Below are 25655 nucleotides of genomic sequence, written 5' to 3' on the forward strand. Positions count from 1 at the left end.
ATTTGAAGCTTTCGTGACTGCAAGGATTCAAATTCTTGGGTTTTTTCGGTAAAGTCACCGTGTAGGTAAAAAATATTAAAATGAATAAAAATATAATAAAATAAAGATCACGACGTTTCGGAGGCAACACAAGTCTCCGTCATCAGGTGGGACCGTCACAGCCAGATTAGCTGCATCAAGTGAGGCAATGATTCAAGATGTAATCCCTTAAAAGCGAGTTGAATCATTGCCTCACTTGATGCAGCAAATCTGGCTGTGACGGTCCCACCTGATGACGGAGACTTGTGTTGCCTCCGAAACGTCGTGATTTTTTGTTTGATTTTATTTTCATTAATGTTGATGTTTTACCTACGTGACTTTACCGAAAAAACCTAAGAATACTTTTCAGGGAACTCATGAGCACATCTGCTGTACGTTTGAATGACTGTCAATGTGATGTGGAAGCGATACTGTTGCACTTTAGGGATACCTTGACCGCACCCCTGGTTAGCACGGCTGGCTACATACGGTGCGAAAGAAGTTCGACAATCATACTGAACGTACATAAACACACACAGAGACCCATACACTCACGCAGAGATCCGTAGACTCACACAGAGACGCATAGACTCACACAGAGACCCATTGACTCAGATAGAGACCCATAAACTCACGCAGAGATCTGTAGACTCACACAGAGACCCATAGACTCACACAGAGACCCATAGACTCACACAGATACCCATAGACCCACACAGAGACCCAAATACTCACACAGAGACCCATAGACTTACACAGAGAACCATAGACTCACACAGACACCCATAGACTCACACAGAGAGCCATAGACTCACACAGAGACCCATATACTCACACAGAGACCCATATACTCACACAGAGAGCCATCGACACAGAGAGCCATAGACTCACACAGAGACCCATAGACTCGCACAAAAACCTACAGACTCACACAGAGACCCATAGACCCACACAGAGAGCCATCGACACAGAGACCCATAGACTCACACACAGACCCATAGACTCACACAGAGAGCCATCGACACAGAGACCCATAGACTCACACAGACCCATAGACTCACACAGAGACCCATAGGCTCACACACAGACCCATAGACTCCCACAGAGACCCATATACTCACACAGAGACCCATAGACTCACACACAGACCCATAGACTCACACACAGACCCATAGACTCACACAGAGACCCATAGACTCACACAGAGACCCATAGACTCACACAGAGACCCATAGACTCACACATAGACCCATAAACTCACACAGAGACCCATAGACTCACACACAGACCCATAGACTCACACAGAGACCTACAGACTCACACAGAGACCCATAGACTCACACAGAGACCCATAGACTCACACAGAGACCCATAGACTCACACAGAGACCTACATACTCACACAGAGACCCATAGACTCACACACAGACACCCATAGACTCACACAGAGACCCATAGACTCACACACAGAGACCCATAGACTCACACACAGACCCATAAACTCACACAGAGACCCATAGACTCACACACAGAGACCCATAGACTCACACAGAGACCCATAGACTCACACAGAGACCCATAGACTCACACACAGACCCATAGACTCACACAAAGACCCATAGACTCACACAGAGACCCATAGACTCACACACAGACCCATAGACTCACACAAAGACCCACAGACTCACACAAAGACCTACAGACTCACACAGAGACCCATAGACTCACACACAGAGACCCATAGACTCACACACAGACCCATAAACTCACACAGAGACCCATAGACTCACACACAGAGACCCATAGACTCACACAGAGACCCATAGACTCACACAGAGACCCATAGACTCACACACAGACCCATAGACTCACACACAGAGACCCATAGACTCACACAGAGACCCATAGACTCACACACAGACCCATAGACTCACACACAGACCCATAGACTCACACAAAGACCCACAGACTCACACAAAGACCTACAGACTCACACAGAGACCCATAGACTCACACACAGACCCATAAACTCACACACAGACCCATAAACTCACACACAGACCCATAAACTCACACAAAGACCTACAGACTCACACAGAGACCCATAGACTCACACAAAGACCCATAGACTCACACAGAGACCCATAGACTCACACAGAGACCCGTAGTTTGTTGTCCTTCTCCCCTCGTATTGTCGTTGTTGACGGCCCTTTTGAGAAGTTGTCAGGCCGCGCGCGACCACGTGGTCACAGGTGTGCTCGGTGAAAAGCAGCGCCCGCGGCCATTAGGCAGTCATCCAAACTTGCATAATCGTCATCGTCACGCGAAGTTCCTCGTCACTATCATAATTTGCATGCTCAGCTACCGGGGTATTTTTTTTTTCCCTCAGTGGTTAAGGGGCCGTCCTAAATGACGTCACGCACCTAGGGGGGAGGTTTGAGAAATGTGACGTTACATCAAAATGCGCAACTTTAAATGAATATAGACAACACGTTCTACTTATCTTCTTGGTTCTTTCGGTAAAGTCACGTAGAAGGGAAGTAATAAAATAATAAAAATAAAACATAATAAAGTAATATTATAATATAATATTATGTTTAATTCTCATTATTAAAGTCACGTAGAAGGGAAGTAATAAAATAATAAAAATAAAACATATTAAAGTATATTATTATAATATAATATTATAATATAATATTATAATATTATGTTTAATTTTATTATTTTATTACTTCCCTTCTACGTGACTTTACCGAAAGAACCAAGAAGATGAATCCCTGCAGTCACGAAAGCTTTAAATCGAAATTTACGTTCTACTTAATGAAATAGATGAATATTTTCTCCTACAACATCGGAGTGTAGCGCCACATTAAATACGCACTGCAATCACAATAGTTTAAAGCGATTTGAAGAATGTTTTTGTTAAAAAAAATTTGGGGGGGTGGGGGGTCAAAAATCGTCCAAACTCGCGTGACGTCATTTATGGACGGCCCCTAAGATAATCCGAATCCAACTATTGAAAAACCCACAGGGGACGGTGGTGGTGGTAGTGGCGGTGTTTCGTTAACATCTTATTGTTTTTTTCACCACCCCCTCTACGCGTCGAGTGTTCTTTATTTCCGCATATCTAGGCGGTGAGAAATTTTGCTTCAAATAGCGATGGTGCAAGGTGGCGCATGGCAGTCCCCAAGACGCGTCGTCTCAGCTCGCGTGCGTGCAAGTGGTGCTTCCATTCGACTTCTCTCCGCGTGTTCATTAGAAGCGAGTTGGAGTTGAAATCTCCCACCACCGTCCACAAGATTGGAAGAACTTCGAGAACCATGGCGACTCAAGCTGCGTCAATTGTCCTGATGATCTTCGTCGCTGGAGGTTAGTGATATCCCCCCCTCCTCCTCCTCCTGTGAAAATTCCGTCACAGTTCCTGTGATGATAATGATGATGATAGAGACGCAAACTCCAAATATACAGCAGCAGGCATCATGGTTGGGATGGAACTCACGGCCTGCTGTATACCAGGCGAGGTAGTTAACATCTCCTAGCCACTGTGATTATGATGATAGAGACGCAAACTCCAAATATGCAGCAGCAGCAGGTATCATGGTTGGGATGGAACTCACGACCTGCTGTATACCAGGCGAGGTAGTTAACATCTCCGAGCCAACATGGCGCCCCAACAGCAGTGGTGTAAGACATTGCACAGAAGTGATCGGGCCATCACAAATGATAGCTGCTAAACAAAGTGGCTCATCATCATCATCACTTGGGCATTTATAGAAGCAGCCAAACAGTCATCGATTCTAAATGTGGAATGAGAAAACCGGAGGACCCGGAGAAAAATCCACGCGACCACGGTCAGCAGGCATTGGTCAGGGTCGGGATCGAATCCATAACCTCGTGTACATGTATACATGTTGTTTGCGTCGTTAATTGTGAAAAATCGGTCACAGTTCCTATGATCACTGTTTCATTGGTTTCATGGCTTTATTTTGGTGATTTCGATAAGTGTATTGGTTTAGCCATGTTTGTGTTGTTGTAGTACAGAGTTAGACTGATGGCCTTAATCTAAGTTGTCTTGTGGTTGTTGTTGTTTGACTTGCATCCCACTGGGATTTTTGCACACAGCGTTGGTGTACGGTGCTTTTTCTGCAATATTTTGCTGTCTTTTCTTGGATTTTCTGTTTGCACTCAGTCACATATTCACTTTAAGATGTTTTTGTTTTTTGCTTGTTGCGGTTGCACCCGATTCAAGAGCCGAATGGCTCACAGGGCTACATCTAATAAATGAACTTAAACTTGAACTCCTCCTCTCTCTCTGTATCTCTCTTTGTCTGTGTCTCTATATTTTCAGGCCGCATTCCGCTCTCGCGTCCACTCACAGTGCCTGACACGTTTGAACTATTTTGTTTTGCCATTGGGTAAGTTATCCCCAGTTGAGCTATGTAGTAGCTCTTTTTAAATCCTTTATATTAAGTTCACTTGCTTGCGCGCTTAGGACCGTGCAAATCTTTCGGTCGTTTTTTAACCCACTTCCCGTGATCCAATCGAGCTGACATTTTGCGCACAGACTCGTTGTGCGAGACAATTAATGTTCGTGAAATTTTTTTCAAAATTTTACACTGTTTAGGGAATTTTTTTTTATATTTAATTACCAATTGCTTAATGGTGGCAGACAATCATCTGACCCATAGGTGGCAGCCATCTCAAGCCAGAGGACGAGAGGACTCTAGCCGCCACGCATATAAAGGATTTAGAGTGAAAAACTTGTTGAAGAATAGGTCTGTCGAGAAGACAGACCTATTCTTCACCTGAGGATGGCTGCTTGCGTTGTGGCCGAAACGTCGTGAGAATTATTTTATTATGTTTTATTTTTATTATTTTATTATTTCCATTCTACGTGACTTTACCGAAAGAACCAAGAAGATGTTTAAGTGTCCTTATAGGTCGGCGGGCAGGCGGGCTCCCCTGAAGCCAACCCGTGACATGCGGAGAGACCGGTTGGTCCTGAGCCGCTAGCTTTGGCACTCCGGCGTTGATTTCAGACACGGGACGGCTCCTGTCCCCGAACCCAAGTCGTAGCTCCGGGCGAGAGGGAGGGGACTCACGAAACACGCTGCTGTGCATTCGGTAGCCTCGGGTTCACCGCTGTGCAGTACTTGACTAATTTGCAGAGGGGGTGTTGCTGTCGATGAGGCAGCATCATCATCATCAGGCGTGAGGGCATCGGCACAACTCCCTCCCTGTGGAGGGCTTCTCAAATTCAAGTTCAGGTATTAGGTATAGAGCCCTGTGAGCCATTCGGCTCTTGAATCGGGTGCAACCGCAACAAGCAAGAAACAAAAACATGAACAAGAAAACATCTTAAAGTGAAATTGTGACTGAGTGACTGTGTCACTGAGTGAGTGAGTGACTGAGTGAGTGACTGAGTGACTGTGTGACTGTGTGACTGAGTGACTGTGTGACTGAGTGAGTGAGTGAGTGACTGAGTGACTGTGTGACTGAGTGACTGTGTGACTGAGTGAGTGAGTGACTGAGTGAGTGACTGAGTGACTGTGTGACTGAGTGACTGTGTGACTGAGTGAGTGACTGTGTGACTGAGTGAGTGACTGAGTGACTGAGTGACTGTGTGACTGACTGAGTGACTGAGTGACTGAGTGACTGACTGAGTGACTGACTGTGTGAGTGAGTGACTGTATTACTGAGTGAATATGTGACTGAGTGACTGAGTGTATTACTGAGTGACTGAGTGAGTGACTGAGTGACGACTGTGTGACTGAGTGACTGTGTGACTGAGTGACTGTGTGACTGAGTGACTGTGTGACTGAGTGAGTGAGTGAGTGACTGAGTGAGTGAGTGAGTGACTCTATTACTCAGTGAATATGTGACTAAGTGCAAACAGAAAATCCAAGAAAAGACAGCAAAATATTGCAAAAAAATCACCGTACACCAACACTGTGTGCAAAAATCCCAATGGGATGCAAGTCAAACAACAACAACAACAACCACAAGACAACTTAGATTAAGGCCATCAGTCTAACGCTGTACTACAACAAACAAACATGGCTAAACCAATACACTTTTTGAAAATCACCAAAATAAAACCGAATTTTCACAATAAACGACGTGAACAACATGTACTACGCCCGTTGCCCCCACTGATGTCTGCTTCTCTCCCCGCCCAATGTGTGCAGATACTAACTGCCTACAAAATTATTTTTTGGGTGGGGGGGGGGGGAGTGATTTTTTCTTTGGGAGGGGTCGACAATTTTCGGAAACATGTTGGATCAACTTTTTATCCCCACATCTGGGAGGGGCTGGCCATCTGTAAAAAAAACTCTCTTATAATTTAGTTGACGGACAAACGGAGAACGCCAGGCTTTTATTAAATCATTTATATTAAGTTCGCTTGTTTGCGTGCTTGCTTGCTTGCTTACGACCGCGCAAACCTTTCGGTCGTTTTTTAACCCACTTCCCGTGATCCAATCGAGCTGACATTTTGCACACAGACTCGTTGTGCGTGACAATTAATGTTCGTGAATTTTTTTTCTCCAAAATTTTACACTGTTTAGGGAAAACAAATTAAATATTTCATTACCAATTGTTTAATACTGCAGACAATCATCTGACCCATAGGTGGCAGCTATCTCAAGCCAGAGGACGAGAGGACTCTAGCCGCCACGCATATAAGGATTTAGAGTGAAAAACTTTGTTTTTACGGGTTATACTTATTTCTGTCAATGCTAAGTGCGATTGTTAAAGCTATATGGGGGATTTTTGTCTTTGTGGTGTGTATGTGTTGATGGGAACTGTTACCATGCAATGGATAAGTGAATAGGATCTATTCCAACGGTAGGGAATTGCTAGATATTGAGTCGGCGGTGACGAGATGTAACTACCGCGCCTGGTATACAAGAGGACGTCGGTTCGATTCCGACCCTGATGCCTGTTGTACATTTGCAGTTTGCGTGTTTCTCTCTATCCCCGTGGTCAATGTTCAGCCACTTTTGACACCATCGATACATTGTGTCTTCCTGTACTGCCTGCAGACACACTTCGGCATCGCCGATGATACCCTTTTGCTGGTAGGACTCTTAATTGACTGGCCGTCCTAAGTCCATCAAACGTTGACAATATACAGTATATATATATGGGACCTTTTTTGACATTATCCAAGATGATTAAAAAATTATAATAGGTTTAACCCTTTCTGGCAATGTGTTAATATGTTCAAACAACAACCTTTTGCAAGGCATCAAGTCTGCATAAACCAAACACACTTGGGGCAAAACATGCTCTGATAATTACGTATGCATTGTGTTTGAAACTGATTGGCGTACACCAGAGACAGCCTGCTTTATGCCCTTGTCTCACTATCCGTGCTAAGCCAGAGAAAGCCAAAAGGTGAACAGCACAAAGAGAATGCAAGTATCAGCGCAACTTAAAATAAAAAAAAACCTTTTCTTAATGTTATCGATTTTTGCAAATCTAAGTCGAGTTAATTTGTTTAGTACGAATCGTAGAGACGCCCAAGCAGCGAAACTCCGCAATGTTGCTTGCAGCGTCCCCACCCCCCACTCCCCATTGTGACGTAACAGGCGGAGTTTGTGACGTCATAGGCAGGCGGGCAGGGGGGTTCGCTTTGTCCCTCACATTATGAATCAGCACGTGGTGCATGTAATTAATTTAATTAGGATCATGATTGTAAACTACTGATATTAAATTAATAAAGGTGTCCCGTTTGGGCGGGCATTTCACCCCCCCCCTCCCCGTGCCCCCCACCCCCGCAACTTCCACCCATGCGGCTTGTGCGTGTGTCTGTACTTGTTTGGTTTGGAGCGGTAGTATAACAGTTAGTGCGACGCTGCGCGACGAACCCGGCTACGACCCAAGTTCGATTCCCGCTCACGGCCACCAGCACCAGTGAAGATCATCTGAACCAGTTCTGGGCCTCCCCTAGGTCGACTCGGCCTCAAATGAGTACCTGGCGCAGTGTGTAAGCATCGCCACTGGGGTGACAAAGGCGGTCGGGCGTGGTGCTGGTCACCAGACCCCTCGTGTGCCATGCTGGCCTTCGTAGGTGCTACTCGCTAACGAAACTTGCTCCGACAGTCTGTTCAGGCTATATGGTGGGATTCATCTTCTTGGTTCTTTCGGTAAAGTCATCACGTAGAAGGGAAGTAATAAAATAATAAAAATAAAACATAATAAAATAATTCTCACGACGTTTCGGCCACAACGCAAGTAGCCGTCCTCAGGTGAAGAACAGGTCCGTCGAGGCGACAGCGTCTGAATGGTCGCCTCGACACACCTGGTTTTCACCTGAGGACGGCTGCTTGCGTTGTGGCCGAAACGTCGTGAGAATTATTTTATAATGTTTTATTTTTATTATTTTATTACTTCCCTTCTACGTGATGACTTTACCGAAAGAACCAAGAAGATGAATCCCTGCAGTCACGAAAGCTTTAAATCGAAATTTAATTTATTTCTTCCAATGATTGCTGAGCCAGAATCCATTAAATATACGCTGCCAAGCTTGGTGGTGTTCATTCAGACGCTGTCTTTCCGACAGACCTGTTCTTCACCTGAGGACGGCTGCTTGCGTTGTGGCCGAAACGTCGTGAGAATTATTTTATTATGTTTTATTTTTATTATTTTATTATTTCCATTCTACGTGACTTTACCGAAAGAACCAAGAAGATGAATCCCTGCAGTCACGAAAGCTTTAAATCGAAATTTATGGTGGAACTTTGTCTTTGTTTGTCTGCATGCCGCAGCGTACATCTCGGCTGTCCAAGGCACTCCTGCCGCACCCAGGGGCCGCATTGTGAACGGTCAGGAGGCCACTCCACATGCGTGGCCATGGCAGGTAAGCGGCGTCACGGATTCATACTCTTAGTTCTTTCGGTAAAGTCACCATGTAGGTAATAAAGCAGGTCTGTCTAGTAGACAGCGTCTGAATGACTCTGACGGCTGCTTGCGTTGTGGCCGAAACGTCGTGAGAATTATTTTATTATGTTTTATTATTTTATTATTTCCATTCTACGTGACTTTACCGAAAGAACCAAGAAGATCACTTAACCTTCTTTCGCACCCCCTGTAGAATACAAGAAATGTGATGAATGTTGACATTTCTCTCTGCACCCCCCCTCCTCCCATGCCTGCCTCTGGCCGTGTGTGAATGCAGGTGTCTGTGCTGTTCTTCTCAGTGAATTCTTGGTATCACAAGTGCGGGGGATCGCTCATAGATGCGCAGTGGGTGATGACGGCCGCGCACTGCTACAGGTTCGGCTGTCAGAATTATAATCTGAATATTTAATGTATATATATTTTTAAAGTAACTTTTTTTATATACAGTAGAACTTCGGAGATCGAACGCACCAGAACTCGAACAAATCGGTGTTCGAACGATATTTCCGAACATGTTTTGCCCCGGAAGTCGAACGAAATTCGGAGGTCGAACGGGCAATCGCCACTTGAAAGAACCTGTACGGCTGAGACGCGTATGGGCAGCGTGCATGACGCTTGCCCAGACAAAGGTTTTACCGTATGAGAGGCTCAGTTAACATGTAGCTCTCACCCAGTGCAGACCCGCAAAACATTGTTCCTTAACTTTTTCGGGGTGGGGCTGGGCTGGTCACCCCGTGGTGCCCTTAAACGTTTAACCTACTCACGCCGGCTTGTGCCCGCCCTCAGAGTCGGCCATATTTGCGTAATACACCACGCCCTGGCCGTTGACCCTGCAGGCCATTGACCGAGCAACCCAACGTTCCTACCAGCTCCCTCCGCAGGAATGTGTTCCCGACAAAGCAGCCTACAACACCCGGCCTACGCCTGACCATGCGACGTCGCGTTTAGGTGCGGGAACATTCAGCCAATGATGGCTCACCATTCAAGAGCCGACTGTGTCCCCCTCCCCTACCACCGAATCCTGTCTCCCAACTCACCTTGACTGAAATGACTATGATTGTGTTTAACCTCCGTACATAATACAATGTTAGGATATACACTACTAGCTTTACTACCCAGCTTCGCCCGAGACTTGGATTCACCACGCCCGGCCGCCTTTGTCTCCCCAGTGGCGATGTTCACACACCACACCAGTTACTCGTTTGAGGCTGAGTCTACCTAGGGGAGGCCCAGGACCGGTTCAAATATTCGTCACCGGTGGTGGCCGTGAGCGGGAATCGAACTCGGGTCGCGGGGTTCGTAGCGCAGCGTAGCGCTAACCACTAGATGCGTTACGCTTCCACATGTGCGGGTCACATGACAGATTTGACGTCACAGCTCACTTGCCGTGCAAAAAATAAATGCATTATTGAGCTCCCCCCCCCCAAAAAAAGTGTATTTTTATAATGTTTGCATGGTGTACAGTCTGGAAAGTACCCTCATTGCAAATGTCAAGTTTGTTGCATGTCGGGAAGTACGCTAAATATTTTGAACAGACACACGTATTCACATCTTTGCCTTTTATATATATGGAGATAGTGGTATTATCTTCTTGGTTCTTTCGGTAAAGTCGCGTAGAAGGGAAGTAATAAAATAATAAAAATAAAACATAATAAAATATTCTCACGACGTTTCGGCCACAACGCAAGCAGCCGGCCTCAGGTGAAAACCAGGTCCGTCGAGGCGACAGCGTCTGAATGAAACAGCACACGAGCTTGGAGCATATATAAAAGCTGGGCGCATTGACAAAGGAATTTGCATATCAAGAGGAATTTAGCATATTCATAGGAAATGCAGGAATGTGATTAGTACTGCATATGCATGTGCATTATGCAGGTTTAACAGCATCAAAGGGAGCTGCAGTTGCCCTTTGATGCTGTTAATCCTGCACCACAAGTTACAGTTATTATTCGTGGTTCTTTAGGTAAAGTCACGTAGAAGGGAAGTAATAAATTAATAAAAATAAAACATAACAAAATAATTCTCACGACGTTTCGGCTACAACGCAAGCAGCCGTCTTCAGGTGAATAATGAGACACTGCCAAGCTTGGAGCGTATATTTAAACTGGGTTGGAGGTGGAAGAAGAGCGCCTTGACAAAATAATTTGCATATCAAGAGGAATTTAGCATATTCATGGGAAATGCAGATATGGGATTAGTCACTACTTGTGAAATGCGTAGGAGGTGGGCGGGGGGGTTTCAAAGTCATATTATGCCCGTGCATTATGTAGGATTAGCAGCATCAAAGTGAGGGGGTAGCATTAACAAAGGGAGGGAACCATCTTCTTGGTTCTTTCGGTAAAGTCACGTAGAAGGGAAATAATAAAATAATAAAAATAAAACATAATAAAATAATTCTCACGACGTTTCGGCCACAACGCAAGCAGCCGTCCTCAGGTGAAACAGTTATTATTAATAAATAAAAATATTTCAATGTAACAATAACTCACAATTAAGTTGTCGTGCCATTTTGCTTTCATGCGCACGTCAGTTATCAACAACGCCTGGTGTATCAGTACAAACACCACGAGTAGAGCTACTATATGTTACGCTGTGTGTATTTTTCAGAAAATATATTTTCTATTTGTAACAAGTTTTTTTTTTTTGCATTCATGGTAAGAAAAAAATTCTTGATTTCGTTGAATAGTTTTCTGAATATTTTAGTTACTTATTTATCTCTATTGATTTGGGGCCCCCTTGTGGCCAACTGCGCCCATATGCATAGCATCACACTGCACACACAAAGACAAAGATCCCCCTAATAGTTGTAACAGACTGTTGGGGCAAGTGCTGTTAGCGAGCACCTATGAAAGCCAGAACGGCACACGAGGGGGTGGGTGGCCAGCACCACGCCCGGCCGACTTTGTCTCCCCAGTGGTGATGTTTCCTACACACCACACCAGGTACTAATTTGAGGCTGAGTCGACCTAGGGGAGGCCCAGGACCGTTTCAGATAATCGTCACCGGTGTTGGCCGTGAGCGGGAATCAAACTCGAGTCGCCGGGCTGACCGCTACACTACCGCTCCCCACACACACACACATACCCCCACACACCCACACACATACCCAAAACCATTGTTGTGCCCCCTGTATTTCTAATGATGTTCACCATTCACAACCTCTCTATACCTCCAATGATGTTCACGAATCACAACCTCTCTCTATGTATATCCAATGGTCAGTTTGACACGTCGGCTTTTGCGACGAATATTTCTCGTAACAATGTTTTTTTTTTGGGGGGTTAGATCGCGTAAATATAAATGTGCAATTAACGCGCCACCACCAGATAATTCTGGACAAATTGCCCGATGATGCTGGATCTGATTACCAGTGAAATGTGACGATACTCCAATTGTAAATGTTGCTTTGGGTTTACTCTCCAACACGCAACCAGTGTGCTGAACTAGTAACGAATTGGCACATATTGTTCACCTGACAAACCTTACTAATTGGCTGTGTCGGGTGGTGGCTGGTTCAACGACACATTTATACTTACGATCTAACCCAAAAAACCATTATGATGAATATTGCGAATGCTGTTTCACCATCTTCTTGGTTCTTTCGGTAAAGTCACGTAGAATGGAAATAATAAAATAATAAAAATAAAACAATAAAATTATATAATATTTTATTATTTCCCTTCTACGTGATGACTTTACCGAAAGAACCAAGAAGATGAATCCCTGCAGTCACGAAAGCTTTAAATCGAGATGTTTCACCATTCACACACACTCTTGCTATCTCCAATGATGTTCACCCCCCCCTCCTCTCGCTATTCCCTCTCATGCTTCAAGTAACAACACGATACACAAGGTCTGGCTGGGAAAGCACAACTTGGGAACACATGAAGTTGGAGAAATCGCTTCCTCCATCAGCCTTTTCATCACACACCCCTCGTGGAATCCAGACTTCCCAGAACACGGGTAAGTACTGTCACGCTCAGTAGTGGTCGGGTGAAGATCCTGGATTTAATTATGAGGTTTCAACCGGTGATTAAACGTGATAAAAATTAATCCGTAAAAACAAAGTTTTTCACTATAAATCCTTTATATGCGTGGCATCGGGGCGGCTAGAGTCCTCTCGTCCTCTGGCTTGAGATGGCTGCCACCGATGGGTCAGATGATTGTCTGGCAGCATTAAACAATTGGTAATTAAATATTTAAACAAATTTCCCTAAACAGTGTAAAATTTTGGAAATTATTTTTCACGAAAATGCATTGTCACGCACAACGAGTCTGTGTGCAAAATATCAGCTCGATTGGATCACGGGAAGTGGATTAAAAAAACGACCGAAAGATTTGCACGGTCCTAAGCAAGCAAGCGAACTTAATATAAAGGATTAAAAAAAAAACATCTGGTGATGGGAGGGGTCTCAGCTTTTGTCACCAGTGATTTTAAACACACACACACTTAATTTTCTCAAGTTTGGGATTGCATATTCTTAGGTTTTTCGGTTAAGTCACGTAAGTAAAAGACTTGTGTTGCCTCCGAAACGTCGTGATTTTTATTTTATTTTATTTTTATTTTGATGTTTTACTTACGTGACTTAACCGAAAAACCTAAGAATATGAATCTTTGCAGTCACGAAAGCTTCAAATCTAGAATTTGGGATTGCACTTAATTTGGATTATTCCAGATTTGAGATTTGAAAAAAGAACTGAACATTAATCCAAATGCAGAGTGGTGTCGCTGCTTGTGTTGTGATATCTGAATGAATAAACAAAACAAAAACAATTGTTTTTATTTACCAGATAACGCCCACTGAGCAAGGTAGCTATATTTGATGCAGTGACCTATCACAAATGATAGTTTAACAAAGTGTCTTATGAGTTGTGCGCCTTCTGGTGTCATCTGGTCCAACACCAATGGAGACTAGGCTCTAAAGAAAGCCGTCTCGGGTGTGGACCAATCAACTTCAAGGACAGTGCATATTATTATCATTATCAGAGTTGCTTCTTTTTGTTTGCTTTTTTGACTACTTGTGTTGTGGTTATTGCAAACATGATTCCTTGAATAAAGGTGTCAGTTTTGTACCAGTTTAAAAGGGTAAAAAACTACTACTAAAGTGTCTTATCATCATCATCGTGTGGAAATTCATATCAGCCAGATACTCTCAACGCATGAAGTTGATTCTAAATGTGGAGGGAAAAACCGGAGAACCCCAGATAAAAATCCACGCGACCACGCGGAGAGAGACACGCAATCTCCACATATACAGCAGACGTCAGGGTCAGGATCGAACCCACGATCTCCTGTGTACCTGGCGAGACATTTAACATCTCGCCACGGTGACATCCCTCAGCCAATTACAAACGAGAATGTTTGCTCTGAAAATACAGAAAGCATAATTAACAATTGGGATACATTCTAGATTTGAAGCTTTCGTGACTGCAAGGATTCATACTCTTAGTTCTTTCGGTAAAGTCACCATGTAGGTAAAACATGGAAATTAAAATTAATAAAAATAAAACAATAATAAGTATAACCAGTAAAAACAAAGTTTTTCACTATAAATCCTTTATATGCGTGGCGGCTAGAGTCCTCTCGTCCTCTGGCTTGAGATGGCTGCCACCTATGGGTCAGATGATTGCATTGCACCATTAAGCAATTGGTAATTAAATATAATATTTTTGTCCTAAAAAGTGTACAATTTTGGAAACATTTTTTCACGAACATTAATTGCCACGCACAACGAGTCTGTGTGGAAAATGTCAGATCGATTGGATCACGGGAAGTTGGTTAAAAAACGACCGAAAGATTTGCACGGTCTTAAGCAAGCAAGCAAGCAAGTGAACTTAATATAAAGGATTTAAAAATCACGACGTTCCGGAGGCAACACAAGTCTCCGTCATCAGGTGGGACCGTCACAGCCAGATTTGCTGATGCTGATGCAGCAAATCTGGCTGTGACGGTCCCACCTGATGACGGAGACTTGTGTTGCCTCCGAAACGTCGTGATTTTTATTGTTTATTTTTATTAATTAGAATTTCATTTTTTACCTACGTGGTGACTTTACCGAAAGAATTAAGATTATGAATTGGCATACAATTGGGGGAGCTAATACAAGATAAATATGCATGGATGATGTAACACTTTCCAATATTCATTATTGATATTGTGGGTCACATGGTGTGTGCATACAACGTTTGTCGTATACAATCTCACCGACCAAACACAGCGAATTAATTAAGCTGGTACGTGAGCAAACGTGCCCATCTTTACTGCTTCAGCGCACTGGTATTCTGGAGATCCATCCACGACATTTAACCATTGGTTCTGGCATCCTGCTACTAGAAATAAACAGCAGCATCAGGCAGTATTTCGTTTGGTGTCCTTCCCGCCGCACCTACGATTAGCACGGTTGGATGCGTATGGTGTGAAAGAAGTTCAACATACATCGACTCACACAGAGACCCATAGACTCACTCAGAGACCCACAGACTCGCACAAATACCCATAGACTCACACAGAGACCCACATACTCACACAGAGACCCATAGACTCACTCAGAGACCCATAGACTCACTCAGAGACCCACAGACTCACACAGAGACCCATAGACTCACACATAGACCCATAGACTCACACATAGACCCATAGACTCACACAGAGACCCATAGACTCACATAGAGACCCATAGACCCACTCAGAGACCCACAGACTCACACAGAGACCCACAGACTCACACAGAAACCCATAGACTCACACAGAGACCCATACACTCACACAGATACCCATAGACTCACACAGATACCCATAGACTCACACAGATACCCATAGACCCACTCAGAGACCCATAGACTCACTCAGAGACCCATAGACCCACTCAGAGACTCACAGACTCGCACAAATACCCATAAACTCACACATAAACCAATAGTTTGTTGTCCTACGTACGGTGCGAAAAAGTTAAACGTACATACATAGATACATCCCAATTGTGTAATTGCATGGCATGCCACCGCATTGACTCTTTTTCAGGTTTGACATCGCGTTGATTAAGCTCGCTGCCCCAGTGTCACTGAGCAACACCGTACAGGTGGCTGCACTGCCCGGTGCTGACTGGCTCCTGCAGAGTTGGCAGTCTTGCTACGCTACCGGTTGGGGGAGGCTTTACAGTGAGTGCGGGAAAACATCATCACACCCTACAAACTGCAGTGTCCATCCGGTAAATGGTGGTAACATCAGCAGGGCCAAAGGGGAGGGGGTGGTGTGGAGAAGGCAGAGGTCGCAAACGGGTTTTGATTCCTTACCCGTACCCGTACCCGGCCGCACCAGGGTCGCAAACGGGTACCCGTAACCATACCCGGCCGGGTACCCGTACCCGGCCGGGTACGGGTACCCGTACGTTACCCGTACCCTACCCGAAATGAGTGACAAAACGGTTACTCACCGATGACTCACGGCCTACCCGTACCCGTACCCGGCCGCACCAGGGTCGCAAACGGGTAGCCGGGTATCGGGTAGGGTACGGGTATCGGGTACCCGGTTGCGACCTCTGGGAGAAGGCTTTCTCTCATGAGATGTGGTCAAGAGGTTATCGCCGGACCATGTGTTGACTCAGTTGTGCCATTGCAGCTGTTCAGACCGAGAGTTGTAAGTTCAACTGCCGGGCAATAGATGGCGGTGGTGGCATCTACTTCTGCAAAACATGAAGAACCAGTGGCATCTACATTTGCAGAATGTGAAGAACCAGTGGCATCTACATCCACAGGAGATTATACAACTTTTAAAGTCATTCCCCGTGTTTAGTGTACATCCCATACAACGTGTTTGGAATCAACAAGAGTAAACTTGAACTTACAAACAAATTGACTAACGAACAGACCTCTAGAACCTTACTCGTTTGTAATTCCAGGTGCACAACACAAGTAGTCAAAAAAGCAAACAAAAAGAAGCAACTCTGATAATGATAATAATATGCACTGTCCTTGAAGTTGATTGGTCCACACCCGAGACAGCTTTCTTTAGAGCCTAGAAAGCCGTCTCGGGTGTGGACCAATCAACTTCAAGGACAGTGCATATTATTATCATTATCAGAGTTGCTTCTTTTTGTTTGCTTTTTTGACTACTTGTGTTGTGGTTATTGCAACCATGATGCCTTGAATAAAGGTGTCAGTTTTGTACCAGTTTAAAAGGGTAAAACCCTACTTATATAAAGTGTTACCAATTAAGATGCTTGCAATGGATGGACGAATTTTTTTTACTGGGCCGTTTCAAAATTGGCATCCTTCATGTGGCCTGCAAGTCACGTGACGTTAAGTCGCTGGCCCTATCCAGCCCAAGGTGTGTAGCTTCCCCACCGCTGTTATGGAGTTTCATATACCACGACACATCTGATTGTCTGCCCTCCCACCCCCCACTGTGTCTTTCTCAGCCAACGGCACTCTCCCGCGAGTTCTGCAGCAGGTCGCTCTGCCCGTCCTCAGTTATGACACCTGTAGCAGGAAACAATGGTGGGGCTCTCTCGTGACGGAAAACATGGTGTGTGCCGGCGATGCTCAGCACTCTACCTGCCAGGTGCGTGAGCGTGCAAACATGCATGTGTAACGGGTTCCGGAGACACTTGTAGAGGTAACTTCTTTATTCCACTCCAACAGCACTCCAACACTCCAACACTCCAACTCTCCAACTCTCCAACTCTCCAACACTCCTGATACTCTGTTACAGCCTAGGTACACAGCCTAGGTACACAGCCTAGATACTCTACTCTGGCTACGCTCTGGAACTCACCCTCACAAGGTCGTAGAGTCGGGAGTTCCAGAGTCCCACCACCGGCTCTCACAGCGTCCCAGGGTCCTCCGATGGCTGGTCTTGGGTCTTGGGTCTTGAGCTGCGACTCGGCCTGATCGTCCAGGGAGCTCCCCCTTTATGACTAATCCCCAACGAGGGGTGGGGCCGTGTGTGCCCCCAGATATCCCACAGAGCACACACAGCCCCCCCCCCCCTTTGGCGGCGCCAAGGGGCTTAAGCGCCCGGGAACCCAACCCTGGCGCCAAGAGGCTTAAGCGTCTGGACCCGCCTGGGAACCCAACGCCTGGTGCCAAGAGGCTTAAGCGCCTGGCCCACCCAGGGTCCCAGAGCCCCCAGCAGCCCCTCCCTTCTTTTGTCACTACACATGCATGCATGCGGTATCACGGTAACACAGAGCCCTGCAATTGTAACGCTTCCTGTGCGGTGATGGTAAAACCGTCTAACGTAAAAGTGCACGCAAGTTGGAAACACAAATGTGAGAAATAATTAAACTGCATGCGGAATTTTTTTTAGACAGGACAAGGTGAGATTGTGATAGTATGAATGGACCTCCCATTGTGCCTCGCATCGCACATGGTGTAATGCAAATGCACATCTGAACCTTCTTTATAACACGGCCACTATTAAGACTATTTATTTAATCTTTTTAAAAAATTCCAGGTGCACTGCTTACACGGAGTGGTGATATGCGTCCTACACAGCGTGCTAAGTGCACCAATCTTGTGTACACAATGCCACATTTTGGTGTCTATAAATAAGTATAACCCGTAAAAACAAAGTTTTTCACTATAAATCCTTTATATGCGTGGCGGCTAGAGTCCTCTCGTCCTCTGGCTTGAGATGGCTGCCACCTATGGGTCAGATGATTGCCTGCCACCATTAAGCAATTGGTAATTAAATATTTAATTTGTTTTCCATAAACAGTGTAAAATTTTGGAAAAAAATTTCACGAACATTAATTGTCTCGCACAAAGAGTCTGTGTGCAAAATGTCAGCTCGATTGGATCACGGGAAGTGGGTTAAAAAACGACCGAAAGATTTGCACGGTCATAAGCAAGCAAGCACGCAAGCGAACTTAATATAAAGGATTTAAAAACACATATTTCCCACACCGCTTCCGCGCACCTCCGATTAGCATGGCTGGCTACGTACGGCACAAAAAAGAGCGCAACATATTTCACCCTTTGAATGCTACAACGGGAAGTTATTTTTTTTCCGTTGGAGAATTGACATCGATCATCAGATGCTGAGAATGAATCACCGAGATCCTTTTCTACTTTCCTTCCCAGACTAAAGGAACTCTCAGACACCTCTACAATCATGCGGAGGAACAATGAAATCGCATAACCACAAGACTCACACGAAGAATCACATACTCGCTTAGACACCTATACCTGCTTCCCCCGTTTAAATAAAATGTGCTTATTCATAACAATATTTTTGTGTGGGTCAGATCCCGTACATATAAATGTGTCTTTAAACATGCCACCACCCCGACACACAGCCCAATTCGGAAGGGTTTGTCACTTGATCCAAAACGTATCGATTGGTTACTTCAGCACACCAGTTGTGTGTTGGAGAGTAAATCGACAACATTTACAATTCGAGTACCTAGACGTTTCTCTGGTGATTGCAACAACTACAACCAGCCTCGTCATGCGATTTTTGCCAGAATTATAAAGACGTCTTCCTGTCTTTAGGTCTTAAATAGAGGAATAAAGGTGATGTCATCACAGGTGCGAAGACCACCCGATAGATTTCGATTTAAAGCTTTCGTGACTGCAGGGATTCATCTTATTGGTTCTTTCGGTAAAGTCACGTAGAAGGGAAATAATAAAATAATAAAAATTAAACATAATAAAATACAATTCTCACGACGTTTCGGCCACAACGCAAGCAGCCGTCTTCAGGTGAAAAACAGGTCTGTCGGAAAGACAGCGTCTGAATGAACACCACCAGGCTTGGCAGCGTATATTTAAGCTGGGTTAGAGGGGGAATGGTGCCTTGACAAATTGATTTGCATATCAACAGAGAAATTTATCATATTTATGGAAAATGCAGATATGGGATTAGTCACTACTTGTGGAATGCGTAGGAGGTGAGGGGGGTCTCAAAGTCATATTATGCTCGTGCATTATGTAGGATTAGCAGCAACAAAGGGAGGAAGTAGGGTTAGCAGTAATAAAGGGAAGGAATTTTAATAGTAAGGAGCTGCAGCAGCCATAATATGACTTTGAGACCCCCCCCCCCCACCTCCTACGCATTCCACAAGTAGTGACTAATCCCATATCTGCATTTTCCATAAATATGCTAAATTCCTCTGTTGATATGCAAAATTCCTTTGTCAAGGCGCCCTTCCTCCTCTAACCCAGCAGCTTAAATATACGCTACCAAGCCTGGTGGTGCTCATTCAGACGCTGTCTTTCCGACAGACATGTTCTTCACCTGAGGACGGCTGCTTGCGTTGTGGCCGAAACGTCGTGAGAATTGTATTTTATTATGTTTAATTTTTATTATTTTATTATTTCCCTTCTACGTGATGACTTTACCGAAAGAACCAAGAAGACCACCCGACAGGTCTACGTGTTAATATGCATAATGTGTGCTGGAGTGCCGTCACACTTTGCTGGTTTGTAATTTTCGCATTGGATCGCAAATCACATCGCAACATTTAATGTCGGCATCCCATCCTTTCGACTTGTTCTCAAACACACGTGTCAGAGTGCAAAATTTCGGACGACAAAAAAGAAATAACCTGACACAATCCCGTGTGCCTAAATCGTTACATCCAGGGCGACTCGGGAGGGCCGCTCAACTGTCGGACAGACACGAAGTGGATGGTCTACGGCATCACCAGCTTCGGCCCGGAAATCTGTAACACCTCCATGAAGCCGTCCGTGTTCACGCGCGTATCTGCATTCAAGCGCTGGATCACCTCCACGACTGACATCCAGTTTCCCAACGACGTAAGCACCATCGCGTTGCGCACGGACACCACATGCCCGGCACTTTCCGAGGCCGATGGTTGTCTCCCCGCACAAAAAGTGCATGCGGCAACTGATTATGCATAACTCTTAGACTAAGAACTATTTTATTTTTTAAATCCTTTATATTAAGTTCGCTTGCTTGCTTGCTTGCGTGCTTGCATGCTTGCTTGCTTGCTTACGACCGTGCAAATCTTTCGGTCGTTTTTTAATCCACTTCCCGTGATCCAATCGAGCTGACATTTTGCACACAGACTCGTTGTGCGAGACAATTAATGTTCGTGAAAAAAATGTCCAAAATTTTACACTGTTTAGGGAATTTTTTTTATATTTAATTACCAATTGCTTAATACTGGCAGACAATCATCTGACCCATAGGTGGCAGCCATCTCAAGCCAGAGGACGAGAGGACTCTAGCCGCCACGCATATAAAGGATTTATAGTGAAAAACTTTGTTTTTACGGGTTATACTTATACCAGGTAAGGCCCCACTGAACTATGTAGCTTTTTTTTCAGAAGCGACTTTGCCATCACGAATGATAGTTCGACGAAGTAGTGGCTTATCACGCAGACATTTAAAGCAGACAAATACTCCAAACACGTAACGTTCGTTCTAAATGTGGAGGGGAAAACCGGAGGACCCAGAGGAAAATCTACGTTTAACCCGCCACAGCCAATTAGTAAGTTTTGTCATGTAAACGAAACATGCCAATTCGTTACTAGTACAGCATATCGGTGTGTGGAAAGTGTAAACTCACTATAACATTGACAATTTTAGAGCCGTGACATTTCACCAGTAATTGCAACTAGTATCATCAGATGACAGCCAGATTTGTGGAGAAATCTTCTTGTTTCAGGCAGCAGCTTATTTTTTCTGTCCAGAGATGACCATTGATATTCGCACCTGATTGGATCACAGGTGACAACATCACATTTATCCCCCGCCCTATAAAGTGGTACCTCGGAGATCGAACTTAATTCGTTCCAAAACCGTGTTCGAACACCGATTTGTTCGAACACCGAATCAATTTTCCCCATAAGAATTAATGGAAATAGCGTTAATTGGTTCCCCACCCAAGGATGCTCCTATTATTGGCCATTTTTACACAGTTTACAATATTAAAATACAGTACATAAAAGCGTACAAAAAACAATGAGCACAGTTATAATTAATAGAATAAATGAACATTGATCTTCATAATCAACGTTTTTGGGTTTAGATCGCGTTATTTATAAATGTGTCGTAACCCTCCACCACACGTTGACAAAAGACAAATAGTTCACTGCTTTAGCCCACCGGTGTGTTGAAGCGTGAAACCACAACATTTACGATTTGAGTTGTACGACGTTTCGCTGGTAATTGCATCCAGCATCATCGGGCAATGTAGTAAGGAGAGTGTATGGCTTGAGTGGAAGGTGGTGAGGAGGGGAGGAGGAGGTGTCAGTGTTGCTTGGAAGGAGAGTCCCCCTCCATAAAAACGTTGGGTAACTGCCCTTCTAGGGTTCTTTCTTTTCTTTGCCTTTTTTTTACTAAAAACTGATCAAGATGTTTTGCGGGTCTGCAATGGGCGAGAGCTATGCGTAAACTGGATCATTCGTCTTTGTCTGGGTCGCCCTGGTTATGCGTCTCGGCCCAAACAGGTTCTTTCCAGTTGTTCGACCTCCGAATTTTTGTTCGATGTCCGAGGCAAAAAATGGTCGAAAATTTAGTTCGATCACCGAATTGTTCGAGTTCTGGGGCGTTCGATCTACGAGGTTCTACTGTATTTAAGACCGAAACAGGAGGAGGATTATTCAAATAATCTGGCTGTCGCCTGATAATGCTGGTTGTTGTTGTAATTACTGGCGAAACGTCATAGTACTCGAATTGATAATGCTTCAGTGGGTTTACTCTCCAACATTCCGGTGTGCTGTAGTCGTAACGAATTGCTCTGTTTGGTTTACGTGACAAACCTTACTAATTGGCTGTGTCGGGTGTTGGGGGGTTTAACGACACATTTATACTTACGCGACCTAACCCAAAAACCTCTTATGGATAATATTGGTCGCAAAAGCATGAGTGTCCAACTAGTCTATGTACGTATGTTTATTGGACTTCTTTCGTACCGTACTTAGACAACCCCGCTAATCGGAGGTGCGGGAAAAGAACAAACTAAGCGCAAAAAGTAGTTCTAAAGACGTGAATTTTCAATCTAGATGATGATTTAAAAGGGCATAGCTCCCAGTGGCTTCATAATATGGGAAGGAAGAGCGTTTCAGACGGCCGCAGAAGGGCATCTATATATGTGTAGTGACATAAAACGGTCACTACTGTGTCGGCCTGTACGAAGGCTGGGGCCCCAAGGGGGTGCCTGGGGGGTCACGTGGTGGAGGGATCTGGACCTTCCCAGAGGTGGGGGAAGTGAGGCGTGCCCTGGGAAGGGAGGCGTGGCCTGGAGAGAGCCAGCCACGCCGGGGCAGAGCCGGCCACGCCAAAGCAGATATAAGCGTGGTGTGAACGCAGAGCGAGGCTGTTGTACTGTACTCCGAAGTGAAGACATGATGGGTCGTCGTCCTGGGCCAGGCAGGCCGTTGCCTGCCTGGTCCAGTCTGTGTCGCGTTCCAGAGTGTTAGTGAGTTGAGGAAGGTGGTCACCACCTCATGTACAGCGTTATGTTACTTACCGTTTAATAAATAGTGTTGCCTCCAAGCTGCGTGTGTGTGCACCTAATTCGAACCCACTACACTATGATAGTCGATGGACAATGTTCGTCTATCTCTCTATGTGAGCAGTGTCTTTTCTCAAAGACGTATGTAACATACAAAATGTCCCCCCGATATATTGCTATAAAATAGATTTCTGTTGATATGATTGTGGTTATAGTTGTACTTTATTAATCCCTAATGTCTGCCATTACATGCAATGAAACAAGAAAAGGTAAAAAAAAACAGATAAATGTAATACAATACACTATTAGATAATATTGTAAAAAAAGTCAATCCCATGTGTTAGTGGATTTTTCTATATTTTAAGCAGGAAATTCGTTTCAAATTTATATTTTTTTCTGGGGGGGGGGACCCCCAGACCCCCTGCAAGATTTGGTCCCCCCCAATGTTGACTCCATGGCTACGGCCTTGGTAACATATATACAGTGATACCTCGGTTCACGAACTTAATTCGTGAACTGACTCTGGTCGCGAACCGAATTGGTCGTGAACCGAGGCACATTTCCCCACAGGGTTCAATGTAAATCCGGTTAATCCGTTCTGACCTTTTTTTTTGGTTTTTGAAGCACAAAAATATGAAACAAATTACAATAAACATTAGTACTGTACAGTATAGTAATGTATAAAGAGAGAACACTAACCTTGTTTGAGATGACTTCAGTAAGCACTCAAACGGGTGAACTGTACAATACAGTAAGTACAGTATTGTACAGTACAGTACAGTAGTACAGTACAGTACTGTATGTGCTAAAAAGCACACCAAAAAGCAAAAAGTCACTGCAAGTGTCTTCACAGTACGCACAGTACTTCTTTCTGTGTCTCTTCTTCTCTCCACGATCTTCCTACAGGAAGTCACGACCACGTGACAGCCTGGAAATAGCATAAAAATGGCCGCGGCTCCTGTTCGTGAACAGAAGCGGAGTTCATGAACCGGAGCAAATTTTTATGAACTTTTCTGTTCGTCAACCGAGTTGTTCGTGAACAGAAGCGTTCGTGAACCGAGGTATCACTGTATATATCTAACGCTGGAAGAGGGCCTCGCCATGCCTTATGGGTCATGGGAGTTAGTTGACTACTCTTCACCACGCTGGTCAGTGCCGGTTGGTGAAGGTCGGGAGCATAGACATTTAACCATAATACAGTACAACAGTGGCTCTTGCTGTCGATCCCGCTCTGTGTGGTGTGGCACAAATAAGAAATGATGATTCTCATGAGTATTCATATTCTCACCCTCTTAAGCCTCACCTTACCATATGAATAAAAAGTGTGTCGTACTTGGCCCTTCCCCCCCCCTCTCCAACCATTATATATACAGAGTGGTAGCTCCTGCAATCTCTCATTTACTTGATACGGCTGTCGTGGCTGTGACGGTTCCACCTGAAGACGGAAGCTTGTGTTGCCTCCGAAACGTCGTGATTTTTATTTTATTTTACTTTTATTAATTTTAATGTTTTACCTACATGGTGACTTTACCGAAAAAACCTAAGAATATGAATCCTTGCAGTCACAAAAGCTTCAAATCTAGAAGGATTCTCATGAGTATGTTTTTTTTATTTCTCTTTCAGATAACAACCACAACAGCTACGCCAGTGAGTAGACGTCGCATGCTTCAACTCACCCTGTGATCAGTTACTTAGTTCAGCACTAACCGGTGTGTCTTGGAGAGTAAACCCACTACAACACTCACAATCAGTAAGGGGTTCATCTTCTTGGTTCTTTCGGTAAAGTCACGTAGAAGGGAAGTAATACAATAATAAAAATAAAACATAATAAAATAATTCTCACGACGTTTCGGCCACAACGCAAGTCTCCTCGACAGACCTGGTTTCACCTGAGGACGGCTGCTTGCGTTGTGGCCGAAACGTCGTGAGAATTATTTTATTATGTTTAATTTTTATTATTTTATTATTTCCCTTCTACGTGACTTTACCGAAAGAACCAAGAAGATGAATCCCTGCAGTCACGAAAGCTTTAAATCGAAACAGTAAGGGGTTGTCACGTAAACAAAATGTGCCAATGAGTTACTTAGTTCAGCACTAACTGGTGTGTGTGTGTTGGAGAGGAAACCCGCTATTTTCATGGCACTGGTGTGCCCCTGGTATGCATCCAGCTCACCAGTGCCACGAAAATACAGTGGAACCTCGGTATACGTCGTTAATTCGTTCCAGAAGGTAGGACTTATACCGAAAATGACGTATACCAAACGAATTTTTCCCATATTCAGAAAGAGTAAAACCTGTTATTATACAA

At 44.5% G+C, this 25655-nt stretch overlaps 1 protein-coding gene across 4 annotated transcripts in view; it reads left to right on the forward strand.

Moving 5' to 3' along the window:
• Window positions 1–2841: 2841 nt before the first annotated feature.
• Window positions 2842–25655, forward strand: part of LOC133339429 (chymotrypsin-like elastase family member 2A) — a 30149-nt gene continuing 7335 nt past the window's right edge. For all 4 annotated transcript variants that reach the window (XM_061547578.1, XM_061547577.1, XM_061547579.1 and 1 more), the window contains exons 1-8: window positions 2842–3386; window positions 8789–8880; window positions 9199–9296; window positions 12756–12884; window positions 15943–16079; window positions 17339–17481; window positions 20508–20681; window positions 24971–24994. In XM_061547578.1, the coding sequence (XP_061403562.1) occupies window positions 3194–3386; window positions 8789–8880; window positions 9199–9296; window positions 12756–12884; window positions 15943–16079; window positions 17339–17481; window positions 20508–20681; window positions 24971–24994 (990 nt within the window). In that variant the 5' untranslated portion in view covers window positions 2842–3193. The remainder of the gene's footprint in view (window positions 3387–8788; window positions 8881–9198; window positions 9297–12755; window positions 12885–15942; window positions 16080–17338; window positions 17482–20507; window positions 20682–24970; window positions 24995–25655) is intronic.

The sequence above is a fragment of the Lethenteron reissneri genome, unplaced genomic scaffold (assembly GCF_015708825.2).
Source record: "Lethenteron reissneri isolate LAM-NWPU_2019-01 unplaced genomic scaffold, ASM1570882v1 scaffold_1864, whole genome shotgun sequence".
NCBI lineage: Eukaryota > Metazoa > Chordata > Hyperoartia > Petromyzontiformes > Petromyzontidae > Lethenteron > Lethenteron reissneri.